Here is a 15,768-nt window from a genome sequence, read left to right as displayed (position 1 = left end):
TTAAAGGGTGAGAACCTTTTTTTTAAACTCATAAGCAAAACTGAGACTATACAATAAATATATTTAATCAATAGATGATTTTTTTTACAAATTAATATAAACATATGCTTAAATTATGTTCTAACAATAGATTATTAAAAGCATAAGGAAAAGGACTGAAGGGTTAACTAAACGCGGCTTAAAACTCAGGCCATTGAAGCTTTTGCATCGTCTAGAGGAGCCACTAAGATACAGTAGTTGCTATGGTTAGAATGAAGTATATGTGTAATGAACACCCCCTTAAAAAGCAAGAACAAACAAGTAAGATACCCAAAACACCTCTATTATGAAGCTGTGATAAAATCAATGGGAAAACCTGTAGGACACCCCCATTAACGAAGCAAAGTTTAGAATAATGGAATAATCGACTTGTATACAACATTACTGGTTGCTGAAGTCGATTAGCTAAAATGATAGAATTCTGCATATTAATAATCAGATGTCATGATGTATTACATAAAGTAATGGTAATAGGAAAGTATAAAGGGAAATGGATTGTTTTCTTGATTGCTTACTCTATTGACTGAGACATTTGTGCATATCTATGTACAAATAAAGAATCATTCTGCATTTTTATCTGGTCTTCGAGAATGATATATTTCAATATTATTATTTCAATGTAGAGGAAAGTTTTTTTTCCACAACAAGACCTAGTCACTATCAGCCATTCACTGTTCTTAGTTTATTTTATAAAAATATTATACAAACATGGTTGAGATGCTAAGAAGATAATTAGAAAATAATCAATTCGTCACTTACCATTTCATCTTCACTGATGACACTTTGGAGAAAAAAGACTAGGATAACTATAGACTTTAAATATCCCGATTTGACTTTTCTGGCCAGGTACTCAATCAGAATCCTAAGGCTGGCTGTACTTTTAATGCATATTGCAGTTCATGGTGTCAATGGTGCTCAATTTCAGATGAGTTTATATGGATATTAAAACCATTTTTGATATGAAGACAGTTTGTTAGTTGTTAGTTATTTGTTATTTTCATTTACTTTTATCTAAAAAACTACAAAAAATGTTTATTATGAAATGTTTCCGAAATGAGGAATACAGTGGTGTGAAAAAACTATTTGCCCCCTTCCTGATTTCTTATTCTTTTGCATGTTTGTCACACAAAATGTTTCTGATCATCAAACACATTTAACCATTAGTCAAATATAACACAAGTAAACACAAAATGCAGTTTTAAATGATGGTTTTTATTATTTAGGGAGAAAAAAAATCCAAACCTACATGGCCCTGTGTGAAAAAGTAATTGCCCCCTTGTTAAAAAATAACCTAACTGTGGTGTATCACACCTGAGTTCAATTTCCATAGCCACCCCCAGGCCTGATTACTGCCACACCTGTTTCAATCAAGAAATCACTTAAATAGGAGCTGCCTGACACAGAGAAGTAGACCAAAAGCACCTCAAAAGCTAGACATCATGCCAAGATCCAAAGAAATTCAGGAACAAATGAGAACAGGAGTAATTGAAATCTATCAGCCTGGTAAAGGTTATAAAGCCATTTCTAAAGCTTTGGGACTCCAGCAAACCACAGTGAGAGCCATTATCTACAAATGGCAAAAACATGGAACAGTGGTGAACCTTCCCAGGAGTGGCCGGCCGACCAAAATTACCCCAAGAGCGAGAGCGACTCATCCGAGAGGTCACAAAAGACCCCAGGACAACGTCTAAAGAACTGCAGGCCTCACTTGCCTCAATTAAGGTCAGTGTTCACGACTCCACCATAAGAAAGAGACTGGGCAAAAACGGCCTGCATGGCAGATTTCCAAGACGCAAACCACTGTTAAGCAAAAAGAATGCTAGAAAAACCCTCAAATAAAGCTGAATTACAACAATTCTGCAAAGATGAGTGGGCCAAAATTCCTCCAGAGCGCTGTAAAAGACTCATTGTAAGTTATCAAAACGCTTGATTGCAGTTATTGCTGCTAAGGGTGGCCCAACCAGTTATTAGGTTCAGGGGGCAATTACTTTTTCACACAGGGCCATGTAGGTTTGGATTTTTTTCTCCCTAAATAATAAAAACCATCATTTAAAAACTGCATTTTGTGTTTACTTGTGTTATATTTGACTAATGGTTAAATGTGTTTGATGATCAGAAACATTTTGTGTGACAAACATGCAAAAGAATAAGAAATCAGGAAGGGGCAAATAGTTTTTCACACCACTGTATATATTTGCCATCAATTTTGAACTAAAAATACCTGATAGTTTGGGTTTTCAATTAGGGGTGGCTTCCATTTGCCTTTGTAATTTGGATTGTTGATCATGGGGTACTTCCAAGGTCCACAACCTGGAGCCTTTTCACATTCTGGATTGGGTATCTGAGGAGCCTCCCACTCTCCATCCATTTCCTCATCCCTAAAATAATTAAATATACATTACACAATACATCTGCAATTTTTACTCAATGAACTCACAAATTAAAAAGACAACAAACCATTATAAAATAAGGGGTAAATTGGGATGCAAATACAAACCGGATTCCAAAAAAGTTGGGACACTATACAAATCGTGAATAAAAACTGAATGCAATGATGTGGAGGTGCCAACTTCTAATATTTTATTCAGAATAGAACATAAATCACGGAACAAAAGTTTAAACTGAGAAAATGTTATCATTTTAAGGGAAAAATATGTTGATTCAGAATTTCATGGTGTCAACAAATCCCAAAAAAGTTGGGACAAGGCCATTTTCACCACTGTGTGGCATCTCCCCTTCTTCTTACAACACTCAACAGACGTCTGGGGACCGTGGAGACCAGTTTCTCAAGTTTAGAAATAGGAATGCTCTCCCATTCTTGTCTAATACAGGCCTCTAACTGTTCAATCGTCTTGGGCCTTCTTTGTCACACCTTCCTCTTTATGATGCGCCAAATGTTCTCTATAGGTGAAAGATCTGGACTGCAGACTGGCCATTTCAGTACCCGGATCCTTCTCCTACGCAGCCATGATGTTGTGATTGATGCAGAATGTGGTCTGGCATTATCTTGTTGAAAAATGCAGGGTCTTCCCTGAAAGAGATGACGTCTGGATGGGAGCATATGTTGTTCTAGAACCTGAATATATTTTTCTGCATTGATGGTGCCTTTCCAGACATACAAGCTGCCCATGCCACACGCACTCATGCAACCCCATACCATCAGAGATGCAGGCTTCTGAACTGAGCATTGATAACAACTTGGGTTGTCCTTGTCCTCTTTGGTCCAGATGACATGGCGTCCCAGATTTCCAAAAAGAACTTTGAATCGTGACTCGTCTGACCACAGAACAGTCTTCCATTTTGCCACACTCCATTTTAAATGATCCCTGGCCCAGTGACAACGCCTGAGCTTGTGGATCTTGCTTAGAAATGGCTTCTTCTTTGCACTGTAGAGTTTCAGCTGGCAACGGCGGATGGCACGGTGGATTGTGTTCACTGACAATGGTTTCTGGAAGTATTCCTGAGCCCATTCTGTGATTTCCTTTACAGTAGCATTCCTGTTTGTGGTGCAGTGTCGTTTAAGGGCCCGGAGATCACGGGCATCCAGTATGGTTTTACGGCCTTGACCCTTACGCACAGAGATTGTTCCAGATTCTCTGAATCTTCGGATGAAAGTTATGCACAGTTGATGATGATAGATGCAAAGTCTTCGCAATTTTTCGCTGGGTAACACCTTTCTGATATTGCTCCACTATCTTTCTGTGCAACATTGTGGGAATTAGTGATCCTCTACCCATCTTGGCTTCTGAGAGACACTGCCACTCTGAGAAGCTCTTTTTATACCCATTCATGTTGCCAATTGACCTAATTAGTGTTTATTGGTCTTCCAGCTCTTCGTTATGCTCAAATGTACTTTTTCCAGCCTCTTATTGCTACTTGTCCCAACTTTTTTGGGATTTGTTGACACCGTGAAATTTTGAATCAACATATTTTTCCTTTAAAATTATACATTTACTCGGATTAAACGTTTGATCTATCATCTACGTTCTATTACAAATAAAATATTGACATTTGCCATCTCCACATCATTGCATTCAGTTTTTATTCACAATTTGTTTAGTGTCCCAACTTTTTTGGAATCCGGTTTGTAAAAGTACTGCTAACCCTTGATATTTATAATCTATCATTTGCTTTTAACTCTTGTACCCATAAATTTGCACCCACTTTGAAAATCCACTTCTCTGAATCTGCATCCAAAAAAATTTAAAGTGCACACACTGGTAAAAAAAAACTGTTTAGGGTGCCTGCCAGTCTGGGGAGAGGATGTGGAAGATGCCACAATTTTGTCTTTGCTGTTCATAGGATCATATCTCGTGCTCTCTGTATTTAGAAGTGTGGTACATTTGCTTTTTCACAATTATTTTGGCCCAATTATTGAAGAAAAATGGCTACAAAAAATGGAAATGTGGAAATGCATTCATTACGTGATTAGAATTGTTTACTTGTATTATAACACATGATCATTCCAGTATAACAATAAAACACATTTGGTACCCGTACATAAACACATACACACCACTGCATTTGTTAAAGACAATTTCACATTATCAGTTTTAGTTGTGGAGCATGTCAGACTTGCTGACTGCAGCTACTGATCTCACCACTAGACTGTTTCAATTTTAACAAATGAAAATCACTAGGCAAGTCAAATTTACTGACTGCATGCCAACGTTTCAGCACAGTCATATTTGCCCCCTTTTTCTGACAGTCAATAGTGTGCTACATGATGGAGGTGGTGCTATACTAAGGGTTAACAGGTACTATGACTACAGCCGCAATCTTAGCCCAATTTTCTTTTATCCCATTTTGTTATGCCATGTAAAACAAAAGACATCAGACAGACAAGCATCTTTTCTTCTTGTGAGGTATAAAACAGTTGTGTTCCTTATTCTTCACCACTGCTTTACACGCATTGTACAGGGTGGGCCATTTATATGGATACACCTTAATAAAATGGGAATGGTTGGTGATATTAACTTCCTGTTTGTGGCACATTAGTATATGTGAGGGGGAAAACTTTTCAAGATGGGTGGTGACCATGGCGGCCAGTTTGAAGTTGGCCATTTTGGATCCAACTTTTGTTTTTTCAATAGGAAGAGGGTCATGTGACACATCAAACTTATTGGGAATTTCACAAGAAAAACAATGGTGTGTTTGGTTTTAACGTAACTTTATTCTTTCATGAGTTATTTACAAGTTTCTCTTTGTTTACAGCCATTGACATGTCGCAGAGGTTAACACGTGAGGAGCGGATAGAAATTGTGTCGATGTCTGGTGAACGCAGTAACCGGGTCATTGCAGCAGATTTCAATGCAAGACACCCTACGAGACCACCCATCTCCCATGCTACAGTTAGCAAACTGCTTGCTAAGTTTCATGAAACTGGTTCAGTGTTGGATTTGCCAAAATGTGGACGCATGAAAACTGTCACTAATGAAGAAACATCAGTGGCTGTCCTAGCTTCATTCAGCAAGAGCCCACAGCGTAGCACTCGCCGCATGTCACTGGAGAGTGGCATTAGTCGAACATCCCTTCGGCGGATATTAGCTACTCACAAATGGCACCCTTACAAACTCCAGCTACTGCAGCATCTCAATGAGGATGACCCAGATCGGCGCACTGAATTTGCAGAATGGGCAAAACAAAATTGGAACAGGACCCTCAGTTTACGAGAAGATTTTGTTCAGTGATGAGGCAAACTTATGTGAATGGTGAAGTTAACAAACAAAACTACCGCTATTGGTCTGACACTAACCCACATTGGATAGATCCCTCCAAGACTGTTGGAACAAAAAAATTGATGGTATGGTGTGGTATATGGGGTACAAATATAGTGGGGCCATTCTTCATCAATGGAAACCTCAAGGCCACTGGATATGTGAAATTGCTACATGATGATGTGTTTCCCTCTTTATGCACTGAAGCTGGCACGTTCCCTGAGTTTTTCCAGCAAGATGGTGCACCACCACATTATGGGTGTCAGGTCCGAGCATTCCTAGATGAACAGTTTCCTGGAAAGTGGATTGGTCGTCGTGGGCCAGTTGAATGGCCCCCAAGGTCTCCCGATCTGACCCCCTTAGACTTTTATCTTTGGGATCATCTGAAGGCAATTGTCTATGCTGTGAAGATACGAGATGTGCAGCACCTGAAACTACGGATACTGGAAGCCTGTGCTAGCATTTCTCCTGCGGTGTTGTTATCAGTGTGTGAAGAGTGGGAGAAGAGGGTTGCATTGACAATCCAACACAATGGGCAGCACATTGAACACATTTTATAAGTGGTCAGAAACTTGTAAATAACTCATGAAAGAATAAAGTTACATTTTAAAACCAAACACACCATTGTTTTTCTTGTGAAATTCCCAATAAGTTTGATGTGTCACATGACCCTCTTCCTATTGAAAAAACAAAAGTTTGATCCAAAATGGCCGACTTCAAAATGGCCACCATGGTCACCACCCATCTTGAAAAGTTTTCCCCCTTACATATACTAATGTGCCACAAACAGGAAGTTAATATCACCAACCATTCCCATTTTATTAAGGTGTGTCCATATAAATGGCCCACGCTGTACTTTTGGATGAGCACTCTTTGGTTGTCAGCTCTCGTGCATAATGCATGCACCCCTACAACTAAAGACAAAATTGAACCTGTTTGATTGTGTTGGAGTGAGACATGGGTAAGTTGCTGGACAAGTCACACTATGTAAATGGCTTCATGGGAGTGTGCTGCTCACTGCTTCTGACTTGCTAAGATTATGTAAATGAGTTAGGATGTCCTCAAGTGACTGTCTTGAGCTTAGCCTTCTTGAAGTTCTATGTTTCAGAAATACTGTTTTTTGCATTTGTAGCAGTACAACATTAAGTTCAATTATAAAACTATTGTCCAACACCTAAAATTGCTGCCTTAGATACACATTCAAACAGCTGACAATTTTTTATTGATAATTAGACTCAGCTGATTGAACACAACCAGCCTTGTTGAATTTAAACCATACAATATATTGACCCATACCATTAGAGCAAAGTAGTCACCTCAAGGTTTCTCAGAGAACACTAGGCTTCAAATAGAGGAAATTCTTGCAAGAAATACAAAGGCCTTCACTACCCCGCAGTAAGAGTCGGTGGTGAATCTCTCCTTTGTACTACACAAGTCCTACTATGTAAGGCATGAAGCTAGTGCAGCATTCAACAGTACAAACTAGGAGTGTCACAAAATTTAGCAATTCAGAAATATGAAGATATGTATTGTGGATTTATAACATTCAATCTGTTTTCCTTATCTCTAACAAAAAGTGACCTGTTCACTGTTCTTTTTAATGCTGTGTTTTAACAGCAGTGGGCACAATCAACTTAATTCATTCATTCATTCCGAAACCCTGGCCTTAGTGCTTATAAGCATGTGTATTGCTAAGTGAGAAGTAACCTAAATAATCTACATAAGAGTCAGACAGAGTCGTAATTAAGGATACCCCATCCATATATTAGGTCTGCTGTCTGGCAACATTTTTGAATTTCTGCTTAATAAGAAAACTGATAAAATAGTTGATAAGACAAAGACCAATTTGCAAATGCTGCAGGAAGGTTGTGACAAACATTAAAACTAACATTACGAACACGATGAACCATGTAGAATGCCATAACATTGACAAAAACAAGGCACCTGCCCATTTAACAACACTTTCAAATTTAACACAACAGATCAATAGCACATTAATAAATAATAGTTTCTGTCAAAATGCATGGCATTAATAAATGAGTCTTCTATATTTAAAGTAAACATTTTTTACATTGATTCATTGTAACATTTATTACCAGTCAACAGGTTTTTCTGCATTAGGATCAGAAATATACTCTGGCTCATCATCAAGCCAACCTTCTGGTTTAACAGCATCAAGGTCTTCTATCTTAGCAGGTACATTTTCATCCCTGCAAGGGTAAAAAAATAATTAACCAAAAAAATGCCCAGCTTTTGCTTTCTGTAATGCTGAAGGTCCACTGGACACTGCCTGAGAATATGTGCAAATTCAAGTAACATATGAACAATTCAGAAATGACATCATTTCAAAAGCTGTTGATTGGTTTTAGTGAGCATATGCAACAAACTGGAAAAAAAATTCTTATGTTTAAAAAACAAGTGCACTCAAGCTATTTAACTATGCACAAACTCTTAGAATAAAGTGTTTTATTTTGGTAAAACAGAGACAGCCTACAAGATCAAGATTTGTGTGCTCTGCGACGTATACACACCATCCATCTTGAAAGTCAATACAGGAATGTCTTTGGAGAGTGGAAAAACCTGTCTTTCAGACTCACAAAGTTACTTATCATATGGCAATAGGCTATTATCTCGTTGCCTCACAGCAGGCACAAAGAAATGCTTTAAAGCTTTTAAATGAACTTTGAAAATGGCAGATAACAAGTCACCCAAAGCTCAGCTCAGCTAAACTCAGCCCAGCTCAGTGATTACAAGTACAAAGATGGCAATAGGAGAAATTTAATAATGTTCCAGCCACAGGTACAAAACCAAAATTACAGAAATGAAGTTAAAATAACCTGGAATTATGAAACCTAACAACATGCACAGGACAGAAAGTTTGTGAGTTAATAAGATAGATAACAATAACAATGACAGATAACACTGCACAACAATTTTTTTGAAAAGTCCTGCTTCCTGAAACGTTTTTGCTGAATATGACAGGAAGCTACTGTTGATGCACAAATGTAGTGTTGGTTTTACTTCATCATGTAGGAACTCTGAGAAATAGACATGTATATGTTTACTGACAATAACGTATTTAGTCACATTTATGTTTCGCATAAGCTATTAAATTCAACAGAATTAACAACAGAATTATCAGTCTACAAGAAAACTCGTAAATCCAACCCACCTTAAATCTGTTTGCACCTCTCCATCAGTGCCTTTTGTCCTGTAAATGTGCCGATTAAGACAAGCTGCAAGCAGCCTGCTATTCTATCACCCACTGTCGCAAAGCGTTCACTAAGTTCTCCCAGCTCATGCCTTGTTTGATTACCTGGGAGTGAACTGCTGGAGATTTAGAGTGGAAATAATAGATTGTTATTTGGAACACATGCATTTCATGTGTGTTCCGTTTCTACAGCAATCTGTGTAAACACATTGTTAAAACAGAAACTTTTTCATATTTTAACACTAGAATTACCAGAGCCTACGAAAAAACTCGTAATTCCGTCCCACCTTAAATCGCTTCTTAAATCCCTTCACACCTCTCCGCCAGCGTCCTTTGTCTTCTAAATGTGCTGATAAAGAGAAGCTTGGAGCAGCCGGCTATTCCATCCCCCCACCAATTTAGAACGTGCACGAACTTCAGCTTGATTGAGTATCTGGGAGTGAAGTGGAGTTTTAGAGTGGAAATAATAGATCGTTGTTTGGAACACACGCATTTCATGTCTGTTCCGTTTCTACAGTAATCTGTGTCAACACATTGTTAAAACAGAAACGTTTTTTATATTCTAGTAGTAGATGACAAAATGTAGGCATAAACTATATAGTGTATGAAGCCTGAAGTCCAAATAGCAAAGAAACATTTTCACAAGAATAACACAATTGCGCTTTTATTCAAAAATATAACTGCAGAAACAAAAAGCCGCCTTAACATGCGACATTGACAGCAGTTTATTGTAACTGCCTCTGTGGTTCAATAGACTCAGCCCCCGCTTGGGAATCAAGAGGTCACGAGTTTGATCCTGCCCCTCTGTTTTGAGAAGTAAACTGCTCTTAGTCTTACTGTTTTAGAATAAAAGCATACATTTGATTTCAGTCTGTAACAGCCGGTGCAATTTATGATCCTTGTAAAGGTTAGCTTTTTTTTTTAATTCACTTTTCATTCTCTCAGTCGCGTTCAGAATCAATCCATACAACCCCATCTGACACGGCTGTTTTCACTAAAGACGCGCTATAGCTCTGCAGTGTACCACGATGCATACTAACGCCAACCCCCCACACCCCCAATCCCAGGGTTCTGACAAACGCTGGCGAAGCTGCCTTCTTCGTATCTCACCGTCACTTGCTTTTCTTTTTATTCAGTTTTATTGAGTGTTCCTGCCAGTCCCCACATGTTGCTGTATGCTGTTTCTTTTGTACTCCAGGACATGCAGAGAAAAGAATGGTAAAGACCAGTAACTTCGACACTATATGCAATCATCAGACACTCCCCATCTGCCCGTGTCGTTCAAACACAGGAACATATATTGGTGTAAACGTATAACAAAAGTGCACTTTTATTCAAGTGCACTTTTTCCATCGCCTTTTCCTGTAAGAAGCAATGTACACACTTCTCTCTATGCTGTGGTTTCTATTACACACCTGAAAGAAAGAGACAATATATGTGAAAATATAATCGCACTAATGCAATATTATTTGAAACGAACAGCGTCAGATCGGGTGTGAATTTATGCAGGAACTGGAAATTCTCTGATCGGGACCTTCCCCAGGGAAGAAAGTACAGTGTCAGGTGCTCATTCAGTGTAATAGAAACCATAGCACAGAGAGGTGTGTACACTGCAACAAGTACACGTGTCGTAAATGTAGGAAGGACGGTCCTTGGGTGTGTGGGAACTGTTAATATTTGAATGTGATTATTTTATATAGCACGGAATGAAAATCTGCACTTCTTAGCATTGCACCATGCAAGCTGTCGTATCAATCGCCTACTGTAACTTGCTTTTTTTTCTTGGTTATACAGGTAGTTTTGAATAAAAGTGCACTTGTTTTGTTTGCGAAATGAAGTGTCTGCGTGCACTTTTCATGGCATTACACGTGTATTTTTTGAGCATGCCCGTTTGAGCATGTATACAGGAAGTATGTTGGTGTAAAAGTATAACAAAACAACGGGCAGATGGGGAGTGTCTGATGATTGAATATATCGCGCGAAACTTACTGCTCTTTACTATTCTCTCCTCTGCATGCCCTGGAGTACAAAAGAAACAGAATACAGATCCGCTATAGCTCTGCGTTGTACCACGATGCATACTAACGCCCCCACCGGTTCTGACACAGAGGCGCTGGCGAAGCTGCCTTCAGTATCTCACGTCACTTGATTTTCTTTTTATTCAGTTTTATTGAGTGTTCCTGCCAGTCCCGCATGTTGCTGTATGCTGGATATTTTCACATGTATTGTCTCTTTCTTTCAGGTGTGTAATAGAAACTACAGCATAGAGAGAAGTGTGTACATTGCTTCTTACAGGAAAAGGCGATGGAAAAAGTGCACTTGAATAAAAGTGCACTTTTGTTATACTTTTACACCAATATATGTTCCTGTGTTTGAACGACACGGGCAGATGGGGAGTGTCTGATGATTGCATATAGCACCGAAGTTACTGGTCTTTACCATTCTTTCCTGTGCATGTCCTGGAGTACAAAAGAAACAGCATACAGCAACATGCGGGGACTGGCAGGAACACTCAATAAAACTGAATAAAAAGAAAAGCAAGTGATGGTGAGATACGAAGAAGGCAGCTTCGCCAGCGTTTGTCAGAACCCTGGGATTGGGGTGTGGGGGTTGGCGTTAGTATGCATCGTGGTACACTGCAGAGCTATAGCGCATCTTTAGTGAAAACAGCCGTGTCAGATGGGGTTGTATGGATTGATTCTGAACGCGACTGAGAGAATGAAAAATGAATTAATCAAATGTATGCTTTTATTCTAAAACAGTAAGACTAAGAGCAGTTTACTTCTCAAAACAGAGGGGCGAAGGATCGAACTCGTGACCTCTTGATTCCCAAGCGGGGGCTGAGTCTATTGAACCACGGAGGCAGTTACAATAAACTGCTGTCAATGTCGCATGTTAAGGCGGCTTTTTGTTTCTGCAGTTATATTTTTGAATAAAAGCGCAATTGTGTTATTCTTGTGAAAATGTTTCTTTGCTATTTGGACTTCAGGCTTCATACACTATATAGTTTATGCCTACATTTTGTCATCTACTACTAGAATATAAAAAACGTTTCTGTTTTAACAATGTGTTGACACAGATTACTGTAGAAACGGAACAGACATGAAATGCGTGTGTTCCAAAAAATGATCTATTATTTCCACTCTAAAACTCCACTTCACTCCCAGATACTCAATCAAGGCTTGAGCTGAGAGAAGTTCGTGCAAGTTCTAAATTGGTGGGGGGATGGAATAGCCGGCTGCTCCAAGCTTCTCTTTATCAGCACATTTAGAAGACAAAGGGCGCTGGCGGAGAGGTGTGAAGGGATTTAAGAAGCGATTTAAGGTGGGACGGAATTACGAGTTTTTTCGTAGGCTCTGGTAATTCTAGTGTTAATAATAAATGTTAAAAATGTACCTTTCACAAAAGGTTCAAGGGCGATACAACAGCTTCCGTGGCGTAGCGGTAAGATTTGCTGACTTGTAATCAAGAGGCCACTGGTTCAATCCCCACTGCCTCCTATATTTACTGTTTTCAGTAGTGAGCTGCTCTTATTTTTAATAGTATACAGTACACACATACATTTGGTTTGCGCCTGTAACAGACCGTGTACATTTATAGTACTGTACTTGTAAAGGTTACCTTTTTTTTTTTCACTTTTATACTCTCACTCACAATCACGCTACATACTACCGCCCTAGGGATCTGACGCTGTTAGTTTTTATTTGAAACTGGGAATAACTGTAGATGTGAGTAGTGTTTTGATGCAATGGAACTGGACAGCCTCTGATCTGGAGGGATAAATGCTGACACACAACCATTGGTGAATCTGCCTTCTTCGTATCTCACCGTCACTTTATTTTTTTTTTATTCAGTTTCATTGAGTGTTCCTGCTCACACAGAATTAGTATGCACCTTATGGTGTATGACGTCCAAAAAAAAAAAAAAAACACAACATAGGTACAAAATATATGATATTTTGAAGAAATCATTTTATGATATGAATAGTACCAATCAGAAAACATCATCACACTAATGCAATATTATTTCAAAACGAACAGTGTCAGATCGGGTGTGAATTTACGCTGGCACTGTTACTTAGCATCGTCTTTCAAGTGCCTCTGAGTCAGGCTCTCAGACTGACAGCACATGCGCACAGCAAATGTGAGGCGTGAATTCCTTATCTTGATCACCAATTTTGCAGCTGAAATACAGATGATAAGCTTCTTTCACAACACTAGTCATCCAACATCTCTGAGGCACAAGTATATATTCGCCACAGATACAGCAGAATGTATCGTGCTGTTACGACATTGACGAGACATATCACCCAACACCAAAACGTCTCTACTGATACTATACATACACACTGACTATCTATATAAACCAAATGAGCAGGATCAGTGTATGCAAGCCACCTTTATAGCATGCTGAGACAGCGTCAAGCTCGTTCAGACCTGCCCAGGATGTCAACTTGCACAAAACAGCTTCCAACCTGGCCTGATTCCATGCCTGGACATACCCACGCTGCACAAACCGTTGTTGCTAAGTCACTTACGAGAGCAAAAATGTTTGGATACAAATATAAGAAAAAATCATGACAAAAGTGAAACGGTACATGATGGGTAAATTTTGATGTGACATTCGTGATCAGGACCCAAAAATCTATAAGAAACACCCAACAGTATTCAAGAAGCAAAAACTTTGTTGTGCAGTGTAATGAAAAATGTAAAAAATCTCTACAAACATTTGAGAAGAATAAATAAAGTAGGTTGACTCACCAGTCATCAGGTTTACTTGCATCTGGGTCTGGGATTTTTGGACGCTCATCCCAATCATCTGGTTTACTGTCATTGGGATCATCAATTTCCTTGGGTGGGTTTACAGGAGGAACCATGTCTTCAAAAAGACTTCCTGTACTCACACTGTTTTGGTCAATGAAGATCTCAAAAGTATTATCTGGATTTAACACTAAACAGATAGCAAAGTTAAAAATATAATACAGAATACAGAAGATAACAACTATGAAACAAAATGTTAACATGTTTTAGAAAGCTAAACAAGCATAAATTCCAGGTACACAGTTGCAATTGCCCAGTCCTTAACCTGCCTTGAGAAAATATTAGGTGAATACTGTATAGCTTAAAATGTAGGAGTACTGTGCACACAAACTCTTAATAAATAAGATCAATTCATGTTTCTTAAAATAAAAACTGCTGATATGAACACTTAAGCCAGTGTTTTTCAACCGGGGTTCCGACTGCTAGCCAAGGGTTCCGCCGAAAAAGTCCCATGATATAGGACATACTGGTGGATAATTGCACAGGGTTCCGTGAGCAAGGTAACCATTCGCGCAAGGTTCCATTCCAGCGAAAGGGTTGAAAAACACTGACTTAAGCAACATCTATGGAGCAAAATCTTTGACAAGTTAAAACATTTGCCTCACTTTAGCATACTGCTGTAAACTTAAAACACATTGCCAAACTTAAGCATCAAGTTTTGAATACTGCCCTGGGATATATTTAAATGGTAACTTTGAAAATACAATTTGAATTGGAATATTATTTATTTAGCTTTTTAGTAATCAATATTTTTAAAGTTAAGTACATTGTATAATTAGCAAGGGTGGTATCTTAGCAGCAGCAAATTAAAGTGAAGCAAAATCAGGCAGACAATTTTACCATTTCTGAAGAAAACAGACCTTGCATGATGTTTTCATATAAAAAGGTAATATTTAGTTTTTATTCAACAAACAGCCTTTGCATCACCACTTTTGATTTGGATGAAACTTCATATATGAATTGCACCTAGAGCACATAAATATTGTATCTTTTAATTAAAAAAAAACCTTTAAGATATAGTTTTATTCACAGTGGACAGTATAAAAATGATCATTTTGAGTGTTTCTTATGAGCTCCAGCTTTTTTCATACCAAAGCCATACATGGCTCAGTTAAGGCTAACTGGAAAGCTCAGAGTACTTTTATTGGTATGACAGTATTTAACTTTTGCACAAATTGAGGTTTCTTTTTTCAAGGTAAATGTTCATCTTACAAACTGTTTATTTTACGTCTTTTGGTTATTAAAAAACAATGAACAGCTTGGAGTAACTAGTCAATTAAATACATATTTATGGGTACTACTTCTACTTAAAAGACTGACCTGTTGTTTGAAATAATCATCCCCAAAATGTTTAGGTCAGTTAAAAAAAAATGCAGATTTCAAGCCTCAAAAAAGACTTGTGAGGCGGAAGTAACATTTTTTTCTTCTAATTGGGAAGAAAGTGCTTTGTATCTCTTTCAAACAATACAAAAATAGTGTTTTTCAGAGAGGTTTAGGACCAATAAGACTCTGAACATCTGAAAAACATTTATTTAAACATCACACTAATCACACTCTTATAAACCTCTTATTTCAAAAAAGCTGCCTTAAGTGGAAATATGTCATATTGTTGGGTAGTTTGGGGGTGGGAGTCAGGTGGGTGTTTTGGTTTTATGGGAAGATAAGCTCATGAACAGAACAGTAAAAAGAAAAGTAATAAAAAAAAAAAAACTGTACTGACAACAAATCAAACCTAATGTTCATCCATTGTGTTGTGCTGAAAGTTTATAGTAGACAACATGAACTTAACGTTTTGATGATGGAAACAAAATACTGTACACTGAATGTGCGCCAGATGCTCCAGCCAAGACACAAAAGTTCTGCTTAAACTCAGCAAAAAAAAACTCTGGAAAAAAAAGTTACAGCTTAAAGTAAAACACTCTAAATTATCATTTTTATACTGCACATGGTGAAAACAATTGCTCCTATTTCAAGGGTATTA

General features: G+C 38.2%; 1 protein-coding gene across 2 annotated transcripts in view; it reads right to left on the bottom strand.

Moving 5' to 3' along the window:
- The window catches only part of clgn (calmegin), a 104,704-nt gene that overhangs the window by 29,293 nt on the left and 59,643 nt on the right, over positions 1-15,768 (bottom strand). For both annotated transcript variants that reach the window (XM_039751651.1, XM_039751652.1), the window contains exons 8-10: positions 13,728-13,917; positions 7,853-7,966; positions 2,261-2,417 (exon numbers count right to left, since the gene is read on the bottom strand). In XM_039751651.1, the coding sequence (XP_039607585.1) occupies positions 2,261-2,417; positions 7,853-7,966; positions 13,728-13,917 (461 nt within the window). The remainder of the gene's footprint in view (positions 1-2,260; positions 2,418-7,852; positions 7,967-13,727; positions 13,918-15,768) is intronic.

Source organism: Polypterus senegalus, chromosome 4 (assembly GCF_016835505.1).
Source record: "Polypterus senegalus isolate Bchr_013 chromosome 4, ASM1683550v1, whole genome shotgun sequence".
Lineage (NCBI taxonomy): Eukaryota > Metazoa > Chordata > Cladistia > Polypteriformes > Polypteridae > Polypterus > Polypterus senegalus.
This window is presented reverse-complemented; position numbering and strand designations above follow the sequence as displayed.